Source organism: Lutra lutra, chromosome 7, assembly GCF_902655055.1.
Source record: "Lutra lutra chromosome 7, mLutLut1.2, whole genome shotgun sequence".
In the NCBI taxonomy this organism is placed as follows: Eukaryota; Metazoa; Chordata; class Mammalia; order Carnivora; family Mustelidae; genus Lutra; species Lutra lutra.
In genome coordinates, this window is record NC_062284.1 from 20,476,099 (window position 1) to 20,498,125 (window position 22,027).

At 53.0% G+C, this 22,027-nt stretch overlaps 1 protein-coding gene across 4 annotated transcripts in view; it reads left to right on the forward strand.

The window, feature by feature from the left end:
* The window catches only part of ENTREP2 (endosomal transmembrane epsin interactor 2), a 545,857-nt gene extending 524,879 nt beyond the window's left edge, over positions 1 to 20,978 (forward strand). For 3 of the 4 annotated variants that reach the window (XM_047737128.1, XM_047737129.1, XM_047737130.1), the window contains 6 exons: positions 2,031 to 2,191; positions 2,769 to 2,904; positions 10,085 to 10,160; positions 14,900 to 15,106; positions 16,621 to 16,695; positions 17,794 to 20,978. In XM_047737128.1, the coding sequence (XP_047593084.1) occupies positions 2,031 to 2,191; positions 2,769 to 2,904; positions 10,085 to 10,160; positions 14,900 to 15,106; positions 16,621 to 16,695; positions 17,794 to 18,116 (978 nt within the window). In that variant the 3' untranslated portion in view covers positions 18,117 to 20,978. Of the gene's footprint in view, positions 1 to 2,030; positions 2,192 to 2,768; positions 2,905 to 10,084; positions 10,161 to 14,899; positions 15,107 to 16,620; positions 16,696 to 17,767 lie in introns of all 4 variants that reach the window. The other variant, XM_047737131.1, reaches the window with a different exon arrangement.
* The last annotated feature ends 1,049 nt before the right edge of the window (positions 20,979 to 22,027 follow it).

A 22,027-nucleotide genomic window follows, 5' to 3' on the forward strand; every position in this document is an offset into this window, starting at 1 on the left:
GCTCCTGGTGGGATTGTACCTTTAGTAAGAAAGCATTTTGACTTTTGCATTTCATGCTTGGGTATGTTATTGATTTTTCTAATTTCTGATAGAGACTCATTCAAAATATGTCCCTATTAGACCTTAAGGACATTTGGCCTTGTCTTAACTGCTCAGCTTTGTGCAATGCACATCAGGGCTGACAGCTTTCCAAGGCAGAGGATGACAGACACACATTCGACCAGCTCCTAGTCACTGACTCACCTCTATTTCAGACAATTAAACAAAGCCACAGCTCAGACCTGCTGGAAAGCCAAGGAATGTGCTCTGTGTGTTAAGAAAAGCCACATGAGGGGCTCCTGGGTGGCTCAGTGGGTTAAAGCCTCTGCCTATAGCTCGGATTGTGATCCCAGGGTCCTGGGATCGAGCCCCATATCGGGCTCTCTGCTCAGCAGGGAGCCTGCTTCCTCTCTCTCTCTCTCTCTTCCTGCCTCTCTGCCTACTTGTGATCTCTGTCTGCCAAATAAATAAATAAATAAAATCTTAAAAAAAAAAAGCCACATGAGATAATTTCAGTCTGATGCGTTACCTGTGTGGACACGGTCACTATTCTTTCTCTGTAAGTCTGGAGCATGCTGATTTCATGGTATTTGACCATATTCAGAATCATGACCTCACCCTTGCTCATGCAAAAATGTCCTACCATCCCAGCCTCCTAAGAAGTCCAGACTACCCTAAGCACGGCTGCCAGAAGGTTCTTCCTACCACACAGCTTTAATAGCACTGCTTCCCAGCTCTAGCACCCTCCCTAGCCCCTCTAGTGCCTCCAGAATTAACTTCTAGGGTCTTATGTAAATTTGCTTTTCTTAAACACATCTTTCACTAGCTCACCTGTTCTTCTTGAGCCTAGAGCACCTTCTTGTAAGCCTACCTCCCAATCTTCAGACCTGTTCAAATGTCATCTTCATTAACCCTTTGTAGACTCCAGGCCCCCACACAGTGCTTGGAGAGCTTGTTTGCTAGCAGAACTGTTCTTGCTTGGCCATATACAGTTGATTGTCTCACTCTTCATGTGGTGGACAGCCCAGAGCGTAGCATTTGAGTAGCACAGAGCTCCTTGTACCTGCAGGCACTCACAGTGAAGTGTTGATTGGAACTGGAGCAATGGCTCAGACATCTCCCTGCTACAGGTAACCTCTGGCAGCCGTGACCAGAGATGGGAAGTTATTGGCCAGTGCTTCCTATGGCAGAAATGGAAAGCTAGGCAGAGGCAGGATTCTTTTTGTTTAAGCAATTTTAACTCAGTTTGCTCAAGCAGTGTCTTGGTTTTAAGGTCGCCCCACAGAATGTTTTGGAGCTCATGATTCTTTTCCTTCAGAGCAGTGTTTTACAGAGTGTATGAATTTCTAGGACTGAGAAGTGTTCATAGATACCATGTGTCCAAAAGGACCCATAATGAAATATTTGAGAAATATTCCTTTAATGGATTAAACAGATTTTATTTAATTAATTATTTATTTTTTGGTGCAGACCTTCTCGGGAGCTTTAACACACAAACATGCACTACAAGGCACCAAAAAGGGAGTACAACACTATGTAGCATTTCCCAAATTTATTTCACTGTAGGAATTTGGGAGGGGCTGTTGAGGAACATCTTGAGGGTCTGGTGTTTCCTCATGAATGCACTTCAGGAAGTGCTATCTTAAATCATGGACATCAGGCACCATTTTAACCCACAGGCTTTGAGTAGTATAATCTAAAGAGAAAGATTTAGGGGTGGGGGTGGAATTAAAGACTTCCCAGACTGCATTTCTCCTTAGAATGGAGGCATTCTGTGTAGCATTGTGAGAAACAAAGCCTAAAGAAGAAGCTGTGGGGGCGAGGCATTCCTCACGGAGCCATCATCTTTAAGTGTGTGTTTCGCCGTCACAGTCCGACAGTTTAAATTACATAAGTTCCAAACGAATCATTAAAGCTTATGTATAATTAGCTTAATTAGACACAAGCCACACAAGATGTCCCAAATAACTCTGAATCTCTCTGTTTTCCAGTTCCTTCCACAAAGGGTGCATTCTGCCAGCCCGGCCTGCGTGACCCCCCATGGCACCGTGCTCCACCAGACCCTGGATTTCGATGAGTTCATACCCCCACTCCCACCTCCACCCTATTACCCACCAGAGTACACCTGCACACCCACAGCCGAAGCCCACAGGTGGGTCTTTCTGGTGATCTGTAGGTGACCTATGCAGACACCAGGAAGATAGGAGCAGTAGGGGAGGTGGAATTTGCAACAGCCACGCTCGTTTTCAGTGGGGCAGCTGAGCAGAGGAGAGTGAACATAAGAGAGCATGTTTGATTAGAGACCAGAGCATGAAGAGTGAAAAGAGAGAATGTGGGCTTTGAGAGAGAACGTTTCTCTTGGTATTGCCGCTGTGCAACAACAAAAGCAAACCTAGCCCCACAAGAGCGGCTCCATTACGTTCTCATGAAACACAAAACTGCCGCTGAGTTACGGTCATTAAGAGGACCTGTAAAATTTAATTAAAGATTTAATTGGCTCTGTGATTATTTTAATTTCAGTGGACAGGGCTTGTCGACATCTCTCCAGGAAAAAAAAAAAAAAAAGGTAAAACTTAAGACTTGAGACTTTTATTTCACAAACACAACGACTCTTCGACCAAAGGAAACCCTGACAAAAGACATTCCAATTGCCTTTAAGAGAAAGGTCAGCAGTTCAGGATCCCCTCCCCCGTCCCAGGAGTGACAATGGGATGGTTCTGCCTTTTCAGGGGCCTCCACTTGGACTTTGCTCCCTCTCCATTCAGCACTTTGTATGATGTTGCCATCAACAGTCCTGGTCTGCTCTACCCCACGGAGCTCCCCCCGCCCTACGAGGCCGTGGTGGGCCCGAACACCACCAGCCAGGTGAGACCCCCCCCCCCACCCCAGACAAGCCAGTTCCCTGTACTAAGACACACTCCTTGCATTTGTATTTCTCTCTGTGATCTTATGGAGAGAAGGCAGCAGGCTCAGAGAGTAGAACCTACAGAGACCCCACCCCAGGTCCAAGGATGCCAGTCCCAGTATTTGAGCTTCTCTCCCTTGGCTCCTCTCAGATGCACCTGAGCTGAAGTCTGGCTGGTGTGTCTGGGGACATGGTGCATAAGGAGCTGATACAGGTTCAAAGCCATGAGCAAAGGCCCCCCAGTGATAGAGCTCAGGCTATGAACTGAGTACTCAGGGGACTCTGGCCTGTGTCAGTGACATAACTCTGTCATTGTCTACTGGGGAGTTGAGAGAGCCGTGCCAGATCCCTGATCCTGCATGAGGCCTGGCAGCCATAGGCCAGGAAAGTGCCTGAGCCACCAGGCAAGGTGTAGCAGGCTTCCTCTGAGCCTGGTGAGTCAGGCACTCCCATTGCCTTGGGGCCCCTGACCCACAATGGGCACGCACTGGGGGGATACGTTGGTGGATTCTCGGTTTCCTCACCGATAATAGTATCAAGCACATAGGATGGAATGGAATGTGTGGAATGGACCCAGCACAGCACCTGACATAGAGTAGATTCTGATTCAGCAAACATCAGTTGCCCCTTTTTATGATATTGTCATCATGATTGTCGTCATCACAATTGTCACTCCTGAATATCAAAGGCCACAAGCTAGAGCAGAGAGATGTGAACTCTCAAAATTCACACAGCACCTGAGTGCAGGTCAGGGTTTGGGGAAGGCCCAGAACTGGGGGCCCATGGGTAAGCACAGCAGTCAAGCCGAGAAGGGGCACATTCAGGGGAACTGAGAAATCCTGTCAAGAACGGGGACTGCAGCCAGTTCTGGGCCCTGAGCCCTGGGCAGAAGAGGGTATGCAAACAAGAACCAGGAGCATCTGAAGGGCACCGCTGAGCTCTCCCTAACCCATCTGGACCCACATAGCTATGGGCTTCTCAGCAGCACAGAACCTTCAGACAGGATCCCAAGTCACCTACCAGGATGGAATGCGGGTCTCACATCTAGCCCAGACCTTCTGATGTCCTCCCTGTCCCTTTGAGGTCTCAAGGCCATGTGGTGAGAAGGCCAGGAGGCAGTGCTTCTCCTTTCCTCAGCCACCCACTGAGGAGCTCCTGGCCCTAAGGGACCTCTGTGGGTGGAGAAATGGTTTTACACGATGGCTTTTCGGACAATCACATCCACAAGGGAGATCACATTCTGCAGACCGGACAGTTGTGGGACAGGAAGAAAAGGCAAGAAGTGCCCAGCAGGACGCTGGCTACACAGTTTTTGCAAGAAAGATATTCCTTGAGGGTCACCTGGGCGGGACTCCTCAGCTGCCCCAGCCCACCCTGGTGCAGGCGATGGTGCTCACCACCTGAGCCCCTGGGCCTTCCTTCGCCACCACCTCTTGCCCTGAAATGTCCTGGAACAGCTCATCAAGCTGCAGATGGCAGACAGGGAGTGACCAAGGACTCTTGACCTTTTTCCTGTCCACAGTAGAAGCAGGTGTGTAGGAGCTGCCTGGGGTGGGGGTGGGGGTGGGGGTGGGATTCATTAGTGGAGATGCAAAGTGTGACTGTGAAATCTTATTTCTAAACTTAAAATAATTGAACTTCTCTTGAATTCTGTAAAAAACTCAGTGGAAAATTCTGCCTTTCCGAAGTGATTTATTTTCCTCTTTATGATAAAAATAATTCAGATCAGTATTATCAAGGGGAATTGTCTCCTGTGAAGGAAGTTCTAAGTATTCTGAGGGGAGCCCCAAGCCCTGCTGGAGGACACTGGGCAGGGACATCCATCTCTACTTGGGGAATTCCAGGAAGTCTATGTGAGCTGAGGGCTCAGGCTAAGTGGGTGGCAGGTGGCAAGGCTCAGAAGGAGGGACAGTGCAGCGCGCATATCCTCAAACAGAAAGCAGCTCAGGATGAGTCTGCAAGGAGGATGACATGGGTAGAGGGTGACCTACCCAGGCAGCCCAGTGGGTTCTGAGATCATCAGAACATCAATGCAGGTGTCCACCAGGTGACAGGATCTATAGCTTGGGGCCTTGGAGAGATCCATGTTAGCCACTGAGATGGTCACCAATTCTGGGGAACTGGGAGGTTCTGCAGGGAGAGCCCTACAGAATGGCAATACTTCGAGAAGCTACAAGGACAGAGGAGGGGATGGGACATGAGGACTTGTAGGAGGGTTGTGAGCCAGTAGTTTTTGGACTCCGGTGGGCATCCCAGGCTTAGCCCACCCCGGGAGTTTCTGAGTCGGTAGCTGGGAAGGGGTCCTGCTAAGAATTTGTGTTCCTACCTAAGCTCTAGCTCCTGCTCCTGCAGGGCTGCTTTTCCAGGGACACCCTGGGAACTGGAGTAGCTAACTCTTGTGAGACGCTTGGCCAAGAGGAGAGAAGGTAGGAGATAGTTAGGAGGATTGTTGGCCTGGGGCGTGAGGGCTTACCAAGGGGCTTTGGAAGGGCCTGGGGGTTGGGAGTAGCTGAGCCAAGGTTGGGGAGGGAAGTCCACAGAAGGGCAAGGAGAGGGAGGCTGACCCAGCCTTAGATGATCAGCTCTGCCCTGTAACCAGCCGGGGCACCAGGCAGGGCCATCCATGGGCCTGGAGACCCCAACAAGCCCAGAGGTGTGAGATTCTCCACGGCTGCCTTGGGCAGAAGAAGGAGCTCTGCTGTCACCCTTCCACCTGCTGCTAATTGCCATCACAGAAATTTAGCTCCATTCTGGGGACCAGCTCTGGCCCGCCTCTCTGTCCTCCCTTTTGTGAGGTGTCATTCCCATTTCCAGAACACAGAATGCCACAGAAGGATGAGTGATTTGGGCCCACTACCCTGTGGGGAGCAGCTGGACTTCTCAGAGCTCTTTGCTTCCCAGTCCTGATGGTGAGAACCCCCCAACAGTTGTCCTTATGATGGGAATGGGGAACACCCCTCCAGCCCATCAAGGACCCTAGATGGTGGAAAGGGGCCTCCGGATTTGCATGTGACATTGGATCCACCCTACACTTGCACACCCCAAGGATACTGATGAGTGTTTTTATCTCTGGTTTACTCTTTTCTTCTGGAACATGGAATACAGATCTTCCTTGACTTATGATAGGGTTACAACCAGAGATACCCCTTGTAATTTGAAAATACTGTTAATACCTGTAACCTACCATCATAGCTTAGCCCAGCCCACCTGAAATGCACTGATAAGGCCCGTCTCACATTGTGTCAGCTCAGAAACCACCAGCTTACACGGCCCTCCGCAAATGTGATCTGCAGAAGAAGTGCGGGTCTGCATGGCCTTTCTCTGGGCCGGCCCCTCTGGGTGGAGGAGGAGCTGGTGATTGAAGGGCCACCTCCATTCTCCTCTCACTGGGCCTGTCCTCTTTGACCCCATGGTCTGGCAGCAATTTTCAATCCCACAGACACCTCTAGGAGTCTGGAAGCCAATAAAAACCCATTCCCCTCCGTAGTGGGACGGCTGCATGGCCAGCTGCCCCTTCCCCCAGGGCAGCCCTCCCACCTGCAGACAGCAAGTAACCACCCCCCTTTCCAGCACCATCCTTTCTCCCAGGGGGAGAGAGAGGTTAATTACTTCCCCTTGTGGACAAATGGCATGTAAATTGCCTATCAGGACTCATCTGGATAGAGAGAGGAAGACAGAAGATGGAAAAGCAGGACATGTGTTGTGGGAGGTCTGTACAGGGGCAGGAGGCCACTCATTTGGGGGAGATTTTTAATACAGGAAGAAAAAACACCCCTTGACCAAGCACACTCACGTTGACCCATTCACTCTCACAGACTGGAGACTTCGTTTATGATGACCTTCTCTTTCCCTTGGCTCAAGACCATAACTGTAGGGCCGGATCAAAAGGGGTGCATTCTTTTCTATAACAAGAAAGTTCCTAAGAATTTGCCAGTTTGATCTTCCTATAGGGATGACAGGCTTACATTCCAGGGACCACAGAAGACTGTGCCATGTTCTGTGGGATATGGAACCGCGAACAGAGTCCCTTCCTCGCGGAACTAGCAGTCTGGTGTAGTGACAGGACAGACTCCAAGAAACCTCTCTGGGGCTTCCAAGGAGGAACCAACCTTGACAGTTTGAGCGGGATTGGGCATGTGAACAACGGGGAAGCTCATCAAGAGACAGCCTGGGCAGAGACCGTGGTGGGACAGCGTGGAGCCTGGCTGGGGAGCTTGAGATAATGAAGGAGGTTCACGGAAATAATTTGGGTATAGATTTTATGACCTTGGATGTTGGACTACAGCAGTGCCTTTGAAGAGTTTGGCGTTTGGAGTTGACGTGATCCAGCAGTACTTCAAGAATTTTAATTTCCTGGCCATCTGGCAGGCAGGAGGGAAACCTGAGGTAGGAGACTACAAATTGTGAGAAAGGCAGTGGACATGGCCAAGGTGCAGCCAACCACAAGTCCTAAAGGTTAGAATTTGTAATTTCAAATGAAATCACCTTTACATTTAAAAATCTGGATAGCACAGCTGCTTCAAAGATTGCCTTGGGACCCTAGCCTAAGATCTTAATTCATATTTTCTGTGATTGCAGACAATTGCCTCCAAAGAAAATCTGATATTTGCCGGTTGACCCACCCTAGGGGTAGGAAATTTACTGCAGAAATAGGGCAGAATTTCCATGTAGGGGTCTGAACCACCGAGCTTCCTAAAAGAAAGGAAGATTTGGCTTATTTGTTCAATGCCAATGGACTTTTTTTTATTTTTATTTTTATTTTTGGGGAGAGAGAGCACATGCATGCGTGCATGAGAGCAGGGGAGTAGGGGAGAGGAAGAGAGAGAATCTCAAGCAGGCACCATGCCCAGTGTGGAGCCCAGAGTGGGGCTCGATCTCACAACCTTGAGATCCTGACCTGAGCCCAAATCAAGAGTCAGACCCTTAACGGACTGAGCCACTCAGGCGCCTCCCAACGGACTTTTTAATGAAAACAACTGGTCAGTATAGTGTGTCTGGGTACAAGCAAAGGCAGCCTCTGGGTGTCCCATGCGAGGCCATAGGCACAGCCTCACCTCTCAGCGGCCCTCTCCTACAAGAGCTATTATAAGCCTTTATTCCTAAACTCAGATTTCAACTTAAATTATGCCTTCTCCTGCCTTCTCTGCTGCCTTTATAATTAATAGAAAATGCCGTGAAGACCTCAGAGCTATTCCGTCCCCAGCTTTTGGGAGGCAAGGTGGCCTTGGCCGTCACGGAGAGCCAAATTCAAATTAAACCCTTGACACCCCGCTTATGAGATGTGATAGATACGCTGCCAGGAGCTGTCTCTTCTCAAAACCAGATTTGACCGGGAGCCAGAGGGAAGCCAGCACCGCGGCTGCGAAATATGAAATGAATCCAATTTCCTCCTGACCTTGTCCCACTGTGCCTTTTATTTCTCTTGTTTTATTTATATTTCTTTATTACTAGAATCTCTTCTTCAGGCCTTGAGTGTCCGAGTGGCCACCCATGCCTGCAAAAAAAAAAAAAAAAAAAAAAGTGTTTGAAGAGTCAGGAAGAGTATTGGAAGGGAATGAACCTTGAGGCCGTTGTTCTTTTTCGTGTGATTTAGCAGAATATTCTGGACAGAGATGTCCAACATCCGTTTGTAGGCAGATAATAGCATGTCAGTGAAAAAGCAGGTGAGCGTTGGTGGCCATGGGACTCTCCCTCCCCCGGTTCCCTCCCCGCGGGACGGGTGCACTGAGGAAGGAACATAGCGTGTGCGGTATTACACGGAAGCGGGATCAAAGGGAACGGTTAGGCGGCCCTGGGTCTTCACCACAGGTGCTGTTCGTGCCCCCCAAACCCTGTCGCGGGTCCCCGGCATGGGCATGCCTCCCCCGCTTTGTGTTGGTGGGAGGGCTGCTGCCCGGCACCTGCCACAGCTCCAGCCTGGTGGAAAGACTAGATGAAGACGAGCAGCTGTCTGATTGAAGTGGCGGGAGACAAGGGAGGCAGGGATGTAATTACCTGAGCTGGAATGGGACCAAGCCGCAGGGGCCCACCTCACCTTCCCGGGCCTCCCCCAGAGCTCATTATTTGCAAGCGGGTCCCCAGAGCCATACTGAAATAACACAAGGATGCAGAAATTCCTTTTGGAGATCGCACACGGGCACACGCGTGCCGTGTTCGTGACATTCAAGCATGTGGCCTGTGTGGGGCCCTTGTCCTGTAAAAGGAGCAATGGAACAGATGTGGTCACCCGGGGTGAGAACCCAGTGTGCGAGCAGAGGATGGGCAGGTGAAGTCAGGGCCAGAAAGCAGAGATGACCCATCCCCCACCAACAGAGGAGGTCTGGTCTTCCCAGAACACCACCCCCCACCCAGTACTCCCCAAGGCCTTTCTGGGCAGAATGATCCGTTCAAGAAGAAATCTGCAGGAGCATGACGACTTCCGAACATGATGCAGTCCTCACGGCCACCCCCTCCACCAGGACTGGACAGTGTGCCCGGAGCCATGGGGCCCACGTTCAACCAAACACACGGCCTAAGTGGACCTGGGCTCTGAGCTAGAGCTCAGGCAGGCCGTGGGAGCAACCTCTGGCTTCCATCTGCAGAAGGCAAAAGGGAAGGGAGCTGATGCAAACTCTGGGGGAGTCTAGGGGCTCACGGAGGTCAGGATTGTTTCTTAAAAGTCCACCCTGTATACAAGCTGTGCTGGCCCAAAGCATGACGGGTCTCACGATGTCTGTCCCCCGGGGCTTTATTCTTCCTGCTGGAGAAACAGGGAGGAGAACAGTTGGGAGGGAGTGGTTAGAAGCGAGGCCAGGGGCTGTCCTACCTCCTCCAGTGACTCTGGAGGACCCCGTGTGGCCTTGATCATTTCCCAACAGTGCCCCCAGAAGTGGAAGGTGAGTGGGCTCAGGGTGGCTGGCGCCTGGGCCCGGTTGGGCTCTCGGGAAGAGCTGGGCACTTGGCTTTCAGAAGGTCGGAGAGACGGGCTCTGGCCTTGGCAGTGATCCTTTGGCCTTGGCATCCTCACAGCCTGACTCCATAAATTTAGAGGAGAAAAGCAGAAATGTACGTCCATGTCTTCTAGAAGATGAGCTCTGAAGTCAGCCTCGGTTTCTGGGGCCTGTTGCAATGTCCCATCTGATGCCTCATTTCTTGCTGTAGCTTACAAGTGTGGATCAGCAGGTGACCGAGTCCAGCCCCGGGGACCCAGATGCCACCGCTGGCTTCAGCACACAAGGTAAATTTAACCTTTTTCAGCATTTGAAGCAAGTGTATATTTTTCAAAGCACGTCCCCTTTCTTCAACCTCCTATTTCTCTCTCCTTCCTGCTCCTGCCCTCCCTCCATTGCTTACTTGTTAAGGGGTTGGAATTTGCTATAGGCTTTGCTGTTCAGGACCATGTATGTTCTCCAAAGCTCCCCCCTTAGCCACATGCAGTAATAACTAAGTCAGTACACCTGGGGGGCATCATGCTCTCTCTGGGGGGACTTTCCCCCTCTCCCCCAGCACCCTTTCTCCTCCACTTGAGGGATATGGGTTTGAAGAGAAGCTTGACTTGATCTGGGATGGACCCTTTCTGGAGCTAAAACCATAGCAGGCTCTTGTCTACAGGGCTCCTCCATCAGGAGGGAGCCAGGCCTGGGCCCCTAGGCCCACTGGCTTTGGCGGGAGAGGCTGGAGGAAGGATGCTGGAAGTTGTATCCTAGTGGACATTGAAGGAAAAATGCGGAAGGTCATCTCTCAGATGTGAGGTGGGAGCCGCTGTCTGAAGCCAGAGGCAGGGAGGTCGTCTGAGGTGTCAGGAAAGCAGACAACCCCTGGTTGACAGGGAGCAAATGGCAGGGGCTGGGCCCTCAGTTGGGCTCAAATGAATGGGTTTATTCAGAGGTGGAAGTCTATTTCCCCATTCCAACCACATCACTCCCAAAAATGCAAATTCTGGAGGAAAGCATGGTAGGGAAGACCAAGCAGCCTAGTCGTTCCCAGAGCGCAGGGCAGGTAGAGATGGACAGAAGGGTCAGGAACTTATCCGAGCAGGGCCTTCCTCACTGCCCAGGATCTGAGCAGTTAACTGGGCTCCACTGGGAAGCTCAGAGCTGCCTCCAACACTGACTCCAGCCCAGGGCCCAGGCCTGGAAGTGGGCAGGATTATATGGAGAAGAACGGACAGACACACTCATGGGACAGCAGGCCAACCTGGTTTCACTTTGGAAAAGATGCCTCCTGCCGAGTAGTTTCTATGTGGGGTGAGGTTGCGGTCCATGTCATTTTTTTGGCCTATGTATATCCAGCTGCTCCAGATCATTTGTTGCCTGGGTACCTTTGTCAAAAGTCAGCCCGGCAGAATGGTGTGGGGGTATTTCCGGGCCCTGTATTCTGTTCTCTTCATCTGTGCATCAGTCCGTCTGCTCTGATGACTGGGCGCTCTGCGGGAAGCGTTCCCATCGGGAGCCACACCTCCACTCTGCTCCACTTTGTCAGGATTGTTCCAGGTCCTAGTCTAGGGCCTGTGTGTTTCCATATCCCTTTTATAACCCACTTGTCTGTGTCCACAAAAAATGCGAACTGGGAATTGAGCAGGAATGGCATTAAGCCCGCAGAGCAACTGGGGTAGCATTGCTATGTTTGCAAATCTGAGCCTTCTACCCCGTCTGTCTCCCCGTGGATTTGGGTCTTCTTTGACTTGGGTTTCTGCACACTCGTTGTTAGTACACGTGACCGATGGCAGTACAGACGTCATTCATTCTTGTGTGTTCATCTGGTCTCCTGCAACCTTGCTGGACTCATGTAAGAGCTCTAGAATTTTGGGGGTGCAGGTGCCTGGAAGGGAGTAGATGCTGGAATTGTTTTTCACTTACTGAAATAAAATAATAATGAGGACATGGAGGCTGGCAAGGCCAGAGGGAAGCTGTTTCACCCAGCCCTGATGGGCAGCTTGCAAATCAACCCACTCCTTTTGGCAAAGCATCTTGATAAAGAGCCATAAAAATGTTTATGTCGTTAGATGTGGTGATCACACTTCTGGAACCGCCCTAGGGGAATAATGCAAAAAAAAAAAAAAAAGAAAGAAAGAAAGAAAGAAGAAAAGAGAACCGTACCCATAAAGATCACTTGCATTTTTCATAAGAGTAAAAACTTACAGGGATAATGATGTCCATTGATAAGAGTCAAGGAAAATATGATACGTACATTAAATATATCATTTTATATTACTTAGGAAAAATGCTTGCGATCCGTTAGGTGAAAAGCTGGAAGCTGGGACGAGTGGTACTCTGTAAACAGGCTAACAACAAAGCTGGTGAGCGGGGACAAGAATGTCTTCACCTATGAGCTTTCCTGGTCATGTTACCCTAATTCTGTGTTTCTGTTAAGGACAACTGTTTGGAACTAAGTCACATTTCCCTCTCTGACTCTGTTTCCCTGAAGAACTCAGCCATTGGATTCTCTCTGACATTAAGAAAATCGGGATCAAAGATATGCTTATGTCCAATCTCATCAAATATTACATATTAAAATTGCACGGGGTTTTGTTTATCAGTTATACCATAATAAAGCTGTAAAAAAGAGAGAAAACGGAGATCAAGAGGAATCAGCAGGGATGAACATGATTCAGAATATTTCTAGTATGCCCCTTTGTGATTTAATACAGTTAATAATGCCACTTGCTGGTTTGAGGTCTTCTAAGGATACAGAGAAGTGGATACATTCATGGATACATTCAGCTTTGAGTGGTTGCCCAACCAGTCCCTTAGAATCAGTTCCTACGAGTGAACTTGCGGAGTCCAACGAAATAGGTATTTTAGGTTTTGGTGTGTTGGCCACATGGCGTTCTGGAAAGGTTTTACTGCTAGTGTCCCTACCCACAAAAGCTGTTTATGACACCCCAAGACGTCATCGTTCCTGATGATCCTTATCACCCCTGGAGGTGACCAATACACACACAAGACGGGGTGTGAGCACCTTCTTACATGTTTATTACCTACTTATAGGTCAGTTTGGGGTCCACTTTTTTGCAGTGTTTTGTGGGTTATTTTTTTTAATTTGTAAGAAAAATATTTGTTAAATAGACACATTTTCTCCCTTTTGCTGTTCATTACAGAGACACCTTCCCAGTTTGTGCTCAGCTTCCTCCCTGTTAATGATGCCTTTTGCCATACAATTTTTACAATTTTTTTTAACGATTTTTCTTATTGTCCCATTTATCAAGCTTTTCCTTTCTGGTATCTATCATGTTTACAAAGTCTTTCTTCACTCCGAGGTTTTAGATTTATTCTCCTGTATTTTCTATCACTATTCTTCTAGTATCTTAAAAAAGAAAATGATTGGGAAAAAAAGAAAAAGAAAAAGATTCGGGCTCCTGGCTGGCTTAGTCGGTTGGATGTCGGACTCTTGATTTCAGCTCAGGTCATGATCTCAGGGTCGGGAGATTGAGCCCTGAGTTGGGCTGTGCCCTGGGCATGGAACCTGCCTAAGATTCTCTCTCTCCTTGTCCCTGTGCCCCTCCCCATGCCTCCTCTGTCTCTAAAAAAAATACAAAATAGAAAGATTAATCGTCCTGAAGTTTTTTTTTTTTTTTTTTTTTTGCTAGGATTTGAGAGTTTCAGTTCATCCTTCTGTTTTTCCAGATAGATTGCTAATTGTCTCAAAGCATCTATGGAGAGGGCAAGGGTAGACAGCAGAGGGCTGGTGAAGCCGGAGTGCTCTAGAACGGGGCTGCTTCCAACCAGCTCCACCACCCTGTGGCCTTGTGACCCTCTCCCTCTGAGGCCTCTCAGCCGTGTTTCCTGAGTGGTAGCCTGGGAGAGCCGTGAGGATTAAGTGGGAGGTCACCGGGAAACCCAAGCTTGCAGATATGAGAGCCCTGGAAACAAAGAGGCCTCCCATAAGACCCACGGAAAGGAATGGAAGGGTCAGACCCCAAAGCTTCCCTCCCCCCACCCCGAGTTGTTCAGGCTGCTCTGAGTCTTACAAAGGGTCCCCCGGGTGGGCCGCTCACCTCAAAAATCTGCGGAGCCTGATGGGTGAGGAGCCTCACGGAAGGCCACTCTGACGTTGTCTGCTAATGGGATAAAAGAGTGGAGGGAGTACTGCTTCTCGAGCCTTAATAATGTGCACATAGGCTCCCTGAGATCTTGTTAAGACAGTTTCTGATGCAGTCCCCCTCAGTGGCCGGTCTCAGAGTGGTGAGGGGCTAAGCCCCACCTGACCAGCATCGTGGGAATAGAGAGTGGGTTACACACTTGCTTTGGGGGGCATCAGAATCCCCTGAGGGCTTGTTCAAACCCCAACGGCTGGGCCCATCCCTGAGTTTCTGATGCAGTGGGTCTGAACGTGGACACGTTCCCAGGCAGTGCTGCCGCTGCTGGCCTGGTCCACGCTTTGAGAACCAGGCAGGTCTCCCAAGCCAGCTTCCCGCCTCTGCCTGACCAGGGCCAGGCTTGCACTCCGGGCCCTGGGTCGTACCCTCTGTGGGCAGCAGGCATGTTCTCAGGCCCAGGAGGACCCGGCTAGGATGCCGTGCCGCCCCTCCGAGGCCCGCCTCTTTCTGCATGGGGTGTGTGCCTCGAGCACACTGTGGCCTCCCCCTTCTTGGACTTCAGACCACCCCCCACGAAGCCATGCCCTGGATGGGAGATGGGGCTGGTTTCTGACTGTTAGTCTCTTGTGGAGTGTGAAGAGTATAAGTGCCCTGCATCCCACACCCCTTCTGGGGTCATTTTTGGGAGATCGTCTGGTGTCCCCCCAAACTTTCCTATACCATAAAGCACTTGTAAACCTGCTCCGTATTTCCACACCCTTGGGATTACAGGTTTGTCTAGACTGGGCAGTGAAGGGCGGATGGCGCTGGCCTCCTGGGAGGGCTGCAGGAGGCTGAGACCTTTGCTTTCCAACAGGAGTGTGGGCGGGCACAGGGTCCGTCCTGGGTGGCGTGGTGGTGGCTCAGCACCGGTGCTAACAGTGTCCCTTGCCTTGCAGAGCCTGCAGATAGCTCGAGCCTCCTGGCATCCGAGAGTGCCACTGCACCGGGCCTGAGCCCCGAAGGCCCTGTGGGTGCCTCGCAGCCCCTGCCACCTGGCCTCGAGTCCCCAGAGGGCCCTGACCAGGACACAAGGGCAGCGCCAGGTCCTGGGCGTGTGGCCCGCTCTACCAGCGACCCCACTTCGTGCTCATCTGTTGTGACAGGTATGGCTAGTCCAGTCCCCCTGGGTCCCCAACATGTGCCCTGCTCTGCCCTGGACACTGCAGACCTCAGTGAGCTGAGAGTCAAGGCCAGGCCTTGGGACCTGTGCTCAGGGGCCACTTTGGGAAAGTGGCCTTAATGCCCGAGAGCCCTAGGGAGGGGCGGACAGTCAGGGGCCCCTGCTGAGCACCCAGCAGGCTTTCTACTTTCTGGCTGGGGAGTAAGGGGAGGAAGGAGGGAAGGTGTGGGGTGATGAGAGCCCCCCCGGGGTCGGCTAGCCCCTGACATTAGCTTGGCAGTTACACACCAGCTCTGGGGCCCAGGTGGAGACTCAGTTCGGGCAGGTGACCACAGGCTGTATCCACCCATCGGCCTTGGTGGCTCTCTACCCAGGACTAGTGTGGGCTCCAACTTGTGGAAAGTGCCAGTGCCTGCTCGTGGCCTGGTGGGACCCAGGGGCAAGGCTATTTACCAAGGGTAAGGCAAGGCTGTGCCTCAGGGGCAACAGTGGGTTGGTGGGGCCTCCCAGCCGGAGCCGCCCCAGGCAGACACAGGGTGTTTCCAATAGCGCGTCACGGACCCCCTTGGTAGCACTCCCTGTGTGGCCTGGAGCTTGGGTCCAAACTGCCCCCACATGACCCTGAAGAGGCGGCGCCCTCCCTGGGCTCTCTGACCTGGCATCAGAGTTCGTGGCCCAGCAGCCCAGGATTTGCATTTCACACCAACCTCCCAGGGGCCCTAAGTAGAACCCACACTTCGTCCCACAGTGCTTGCCTTGAGTGGGAGTGGGGGAGGGGGAGGTTGGCGGCGGTGTCATTGCAGGTAAAGTCAAGTGCGACTGAGGGCTGCAGGGCCCGCTGGGTGCCTGGACTCAGTGGTCTTGTCTGGCTGAACCTCAAATAGACAGGATCTGTGCCGCAGGAGAACTGTATCCCCAGAAGGAACCATAAACCCACCAAGGTCATTGCCTACAAGGGGCCTCCTGGTGGAAATGCCAGATTTGCCCCTGCAGGCTCCTTGGCCCACATCCCTCTGTCTCGCTGCCCTCCCCTCCCACATCCGGCTGCCAGCTCACTAGGCAGGACTCCATCAGACCCCCACCTCCCCCATGCATATGCCAGACTCAGCCCTTCTCTCCTCCCCATGAGGGCTGTAACCCATTCATGTCTGGGGCACGATCCCATGCACGTGTGGCCCCTGATGGCTTCCTCTGGCCTATCCCCGCTGCAGGGAAATCTGGGCTCTGCAAACCGTGACATTTGGGGGGTGGGGATGAGGAGAAGTGGTGGTTTGATTACAAGTTGTCGCGGGGCCTTCTCCGTGTCCCCACACCAGCCCCTTGGCACAGCCTCTCCTCAGCCAGCAAAGCAGTTACTGTCCCGCAGGTGAAAAGCACGTGTGTTGGTGAGTCCTACATCAAAAAGATAGTTCTTGGCCACAGGAGAGTGACGCTCCTGTCCACAGGAGCTCTCCTTTTTCCCTGCCACCTGTTAACTGAATTCTTTCTCTGATCAAGGCACTGCCTCTTCACACACCCCGTCCTGCAGCCAGGACCTGGAAGCAGGACTGTCCAGGGCTGCTCCGGGGACCGGTGAGACACTCCTTTTCTGAAGCACTTTGACACCTGCTGCAAGATGGGGGGAGAGGGGGCGGGGCGGGACTCCCGGTGCTTGGCTGCCTTTGTCCGAGACCTGGCCTCACAGTGTTGGCCAGAAGCACGGGCTCTTGGGCGCTGAGGGCTTTGAAAGAACGGCCTTGCCTCCCCTGCTGTCTCCAGAGAATGTGTTAGAAGGTACAGCTGCTGTACCAGGCCCGTGGCTGCTGGCTTCACCGCATTTGTGAGATGCTCTTCGGAGGGGAGAGGCACCTCATGTGTGAGGTCTTTACAGTCCCTCATGCCTCGTGGTCAGGCTTGCCCCTCCACCACCAAAAATATGGCAGCCCACTCAGGATGTGTTTCTTCTGTGGGACTTGAAACATGCTGTGGACAGGTCAGGCCTTAACCTGGTCCGTGGGGCGACGGTCCCAGGACACCGCCTGGAGCTGGCTTTCTCTGCAGGCACCGTCAGACCATGGCTTGACCCTTGGGTTATCCAGAGCAGCCGTGGGCCCTGTTGGGAGCTAGCGCTGTTGCCCCTGGCCTTGGCCGGATGGGTATTGGGAGCAGGGTCTGCGCGCTTTGAGCTTTGGTGCCAGTGAGAAGTGGCAGCTGTCACCCCTTGACTTGGTGGCAGTGTGGTGCTCTCATTGCCCCTCTGTCACCCCCAGCTCTGGTCTTCAGGCAGACCCCTCTCTAGATGCCATCAGACCCACAAGGGCAAAGGTCATTGAGCCAAAGAAGGCTGAGAAGGGCCAGCCCCCTGTGAGCGCAGGAATTCTAGCAGAGAGACAAAGGCCAGGGGGACCCCTACCTGCACCAGCCCCTCTCTCCCCTCCCGCTTTGCATCTTGCCCCCCCCATCTCCAGCCCCTCAGCTCCGGGGAGCTGTGGCCCCTCTAGGTTAACCCCAGCTCAGTGCAGGGTTAAGAGGGGCCACAGTGGGGATGAAGAGACACAGGAAATGGGGATGTGGAAATTCCAGCCAAAAGCATGTCCCAAGCAGGCTCACATTTGCTTTGTCAAGAACTCATTTAACAGCTGCCTTTTGTTTTGGTTGTTTTCAGATATTATCTTTTCCCTTGATTTCTAGTTTCCCGAGCTCACTCTGTCACAGCTGCCTGTGCGGGGCAGTGCCCGCTCTCGCCCCCTGGGCCACGGGACACCTGGAAAACAGACCCACAGGGAAAGCCAGAGGCCTTACAGACGGTCTTCAAAGAGCGGCCACGTTCTTTAGTGGACAGCAAGGCCCACGCAGACGCCAGGGTTTTGGTGGCTAAGTTTTTGGAACACTCGAACTGTGCCCTCCCTCCTGAGGTGCAGCACGTGGTGGGCACCCTGGGCACGGTGGTCCCTGCTGAGGAGGCCCACATGGAGGAGGCCGTGGTCAGTGCCGGCGTTCTGGACCAGGTGTGACCAGCCCATGGGTCCTGACAGGGCCACGGACGGGCCTGGACTCACCATCCTTGCTGGAGGTCACTGTGCTCTGTGGAGAGGGGCCTGTGGCCCAGGAGAATCTCAGGGTGGCCCAGGCGGGGAACTGCTGTCCCTCTCTTCAGGAGGATCCGGTCTGTCATTGTCTTGGGGAGGACCCTTCCTACCTGTTCCACTAATACAGAAAAATGACTCTCGTGGCCACCGTGAACTCTTTGGTTTTGTCAGGCATGGAGCCCCTAGGCAGTGTTCTGAGAATCCAGTGACGGGGACACCAGAGACTCTAAGTGTCTTCAGAGTCAGGGCCGTCACAAAGCAAGACTCTGCCCACCTCTGAGTCAGCTGAGTGTTGAGCAGGCAGAGGATATCAAGTAAAATGAGACCATTTTCTTCTATGGTGTGTATAAGTAATCTACCTTTGTCATATGCTGACTGAAAGAAAATGGGTAATTCTGACACGGATGACAGCCAGGGCCCAGCTCTTGCCCACAGGAGGCAGGGCTGTCGTGCGTGTGAATCACAATAGGGGACCTCCGTGTGGCCTGGCCATCTCCAGGACACAAGCTGGTGTGGCAGGGAGCTTTGCTGGACACCACACCCCGCCTGGTCACCAGTCTCCCGGACTTCCCCTCTCCACCCTCCCTCCCTGGGACACCCTCCCCGCTGTCTCTCAGGCTGTCTACTCTCTCCTCTGCAGACACTGCTGGTGAGCCCCTTTGGAGGTTCTCCCTCTGTCTGCTCTCCCCAAGATGGCCTGGACGAGTGGAGGTCTGGGGGAAGAGGCCTGGACCCTGGGACCTGTGCACCTCCTCAGAAAGCGGGTCGCTGCACCCAGAGCATTCCCTTCCCAGTCAGCCGGGCAGCTGGGCATCTGCGCGGGAAGACGCAGGCTATAAATCATTTCTTTCCAGACAACACCCACTGTGTTGGGTACGTGGAAGGGGGCAGGCCCAGACCCTCTGTAGTGGCAGCTTGGGCATTTTGCCTTTCTTGGTCCCCCTCTCCACCCTCCCCCTCCATGTTCTGGCAACATTAAACAGCAGCCACTTCCCACCACGGCCCTGGAGCAGCACTGGCCTCGAGAACTTTCTGCAGCTGTGGGAACGCCTGTCCCTGTGCCATCCACAACAGCGGCCACCAGCACCCATGCCATGGCCCTGCCACGAACAAGACAGCCCACAAACCACAGTTCTCAAGCGAGAGCCCAAGGGCCTGGCATGGGGAGCACAAGGGGAAGATTTGATGGTTGCCCACTATTGCTGGGCGTCCGGCCATCTAGGGGCTGTGTGCTGCCCTTCCCTCTGCTCTGCGCCCCACCTGTAGTGTTGGGGATGCGTCTGTGTGGTTGGAGGCTGGGCAGGGGCTGGCAGGGAGGCTCTGCGGCCCAGATGCCGGCAGTCCAGGGAGCCTGCAGTGACAGTCCGCTTTCTTGGTCGTCGCCTCCCTCGCATCTGGGTGACGTGAGACAGCTGGAAGGATCCTCCTCCTTCTGATGCCAACAGGAACTCTTCCACCGGCGGACCCCAGAGGTGAATTATGAGCACTTTATTCAGACTACAAAATGGGGAATCTCTTCTCGTTTTTCTCAGCTGAGGGCTTTTGAACTCTCCCCCAGAGCGGATCCCTTTGCAGGTCCAGTTAGTTGATGGTTTTCCCAAGTAGCCTTCCCTGCGCCCATCAGCACAGCATTCGTGGCTTCTGAATCCGGGCATTTTCAGTGTCTCGGGGTGGGGCTTGACCATCAGTCCTTTCATTGTATGGGTGGCCAGGGTGAGTGGCCACTGGGAGCCCACCCTGGCGGTCTGTGTCCTTTGTTTCTCCTCCCTGCAGTAGGACAGTGTTTCTTCGGCCATCGTGGGCACCTCCGGCAGCCTGAGCCTCCACGTGGGTATCTGCGGGAGCTCTGGCCAAAGCCCAGAGTCCCGGATGTTCTCAAGGGCCCTGCCCTTCCTGCACCCTTCTACACTCAGTTGCATATTTGCTCTCAGAACAACTCTATCTCGCAGTTGAGGAGATCGTACCCAGTTTTATACCACTGAGCTAGAACCTTCTGCCATCTGCTCGGGGCCCCAGGCAGCCCATGTGGGCTCCAGCAGGGCCCAGGATCCTGGCTTCCCTGAAAGGTCCCAGGAAGAGAGAAGCACCAGTAAGAACCCCTAGGAACAAGCCAGCTCTAGTACCTGGGACCCTGCTCTGCTCAGCGGAGCTCAGCAGCAAACACCCCAAGTCCAGACACTATGAGCGCATGACCGAAGGAAAGTGGGTTCCCCTTGCCGGTGCACTGCCTCCCCCCTCTCCTGATAAAGCATCAGCAGGCTAGGGCAGAGCCCCACGGGCTGCACCAGGAAGCTAAGGCATGGGTCCCCCACCTGCAGGGACCCCCCCACCTGCAGAAGTCTGGGTCCTGGACACTCTCCCAGACTTTTCCCACAACCCAAATGGGGTCAGCTGGCGTGGGAGCCAGAGCCGTCCAGACACTGCCATTTGCCTGTGGACGTTGGGGAGCAGCAAAAGAACGCTGAGGTGGGTGAGTTCTGGACCCCATCTCATGACAAACAGGCGGGGGACTCATCCTTCACAAGAACCTAAGCTCTCCTTCCGCTGGTGACAATAATGCCAATTGAATGCTTGTAACAAACCATGTCACAGAAAGCTTCTTTCAAATGGACGTGTTTCCCACCCCCGCCCCTCAGCTCTATGGATTCACAGATGCTGCTATTAGGCAGAATTTATAGGAAATTGTTTTCAAGCCACAGGAGACCTGTTTGTACAACTGGAAGGTTGTATTTATTTAATGTACCTCAAGGTGTTTTCATAATGATCTGTGTTTTAATAAATACTATTTCTGGCCTCTGTGTCTCCGGGTCTAATTGGGACAGAGAGGCAGAGAGCCCATGTGCCTCTGAAGACCAGGAGCTCGAGCGGCCGGCGGGGAGCGTGAGGCCCCCACGGCCACCCAAGCGTGTCTCCCAGCATCCTTCCAGAAAAGGGCAGGTCCTAGGGGCTGAGAGGTGGAGGGCAGGTGCCCGCCTGTGCTGGCCCACAGCTGCGCCTCCACGCATGTGACATCCGTCGGAGACTTCCCAGAAGGATGCAGGCCACCGGCTCCAAGGGCTCTTTCATTTGGATTTTTTATGTGAATTATTTGGTGGGACTCCCACCTCCATCCCCACTGCTGCGTCATTTGCTAGCCACGGCTTTCGTCTCCGGAGCCTGTTCCCCGCAAGGCAGGGGCATACCCTTGGCTCACCTGAGTGGGGGGACCCTTTCCCTCCAGCTATCATTCATGTGACATTCCCTCTCATCACCCAAGGGCGAGGGCGAGGGTGAAGGGCCTGGTCAGTAGCTCACAGTGCAGAGAGCAGATGACTTGTGGGAGGACCTGCAGTGAGTCCTACCAGGCCAAGCTCCCCAGACCAATGGGGGTGGGTGCGGGGAGAACCCCAGCCCCGGCCTTCTGATCAAAGCCCGTGTTCACCCCTGGCTCCCTCCGGCAGGTGACAGGCCACAGAGGACCCTCCAGGTAAGCAGATGCCACTAGGATGGATAGTCCCACTTTGTTTCATAGATTCACACACAGACGACTCACCTCTCCAGGAATCATCGAGTCTTAAATGAGGAGAATGACAAGGCTCCTTCTCTCCCTTAGGCAGTTAGCAGCCTGTCTCCTCCCTGGGGATAGGGGGCTGGGGGAGGAGGAGGCTGACACCAGGTGCCTGGAGCACCCACCCCAACACCTCCCCAGGAAGAGCCCCACCCCCGCAACCCCAGACCCGGAGGGGATGCCATCAGCAAATGGCACCATCCCAGAGGCACTGTGGGAGCCACCTAGGTGAGGGGAAATCTGGCATCTGCTCCTGCATTAATAAACCAGCCACACAAACCGCTTTGGT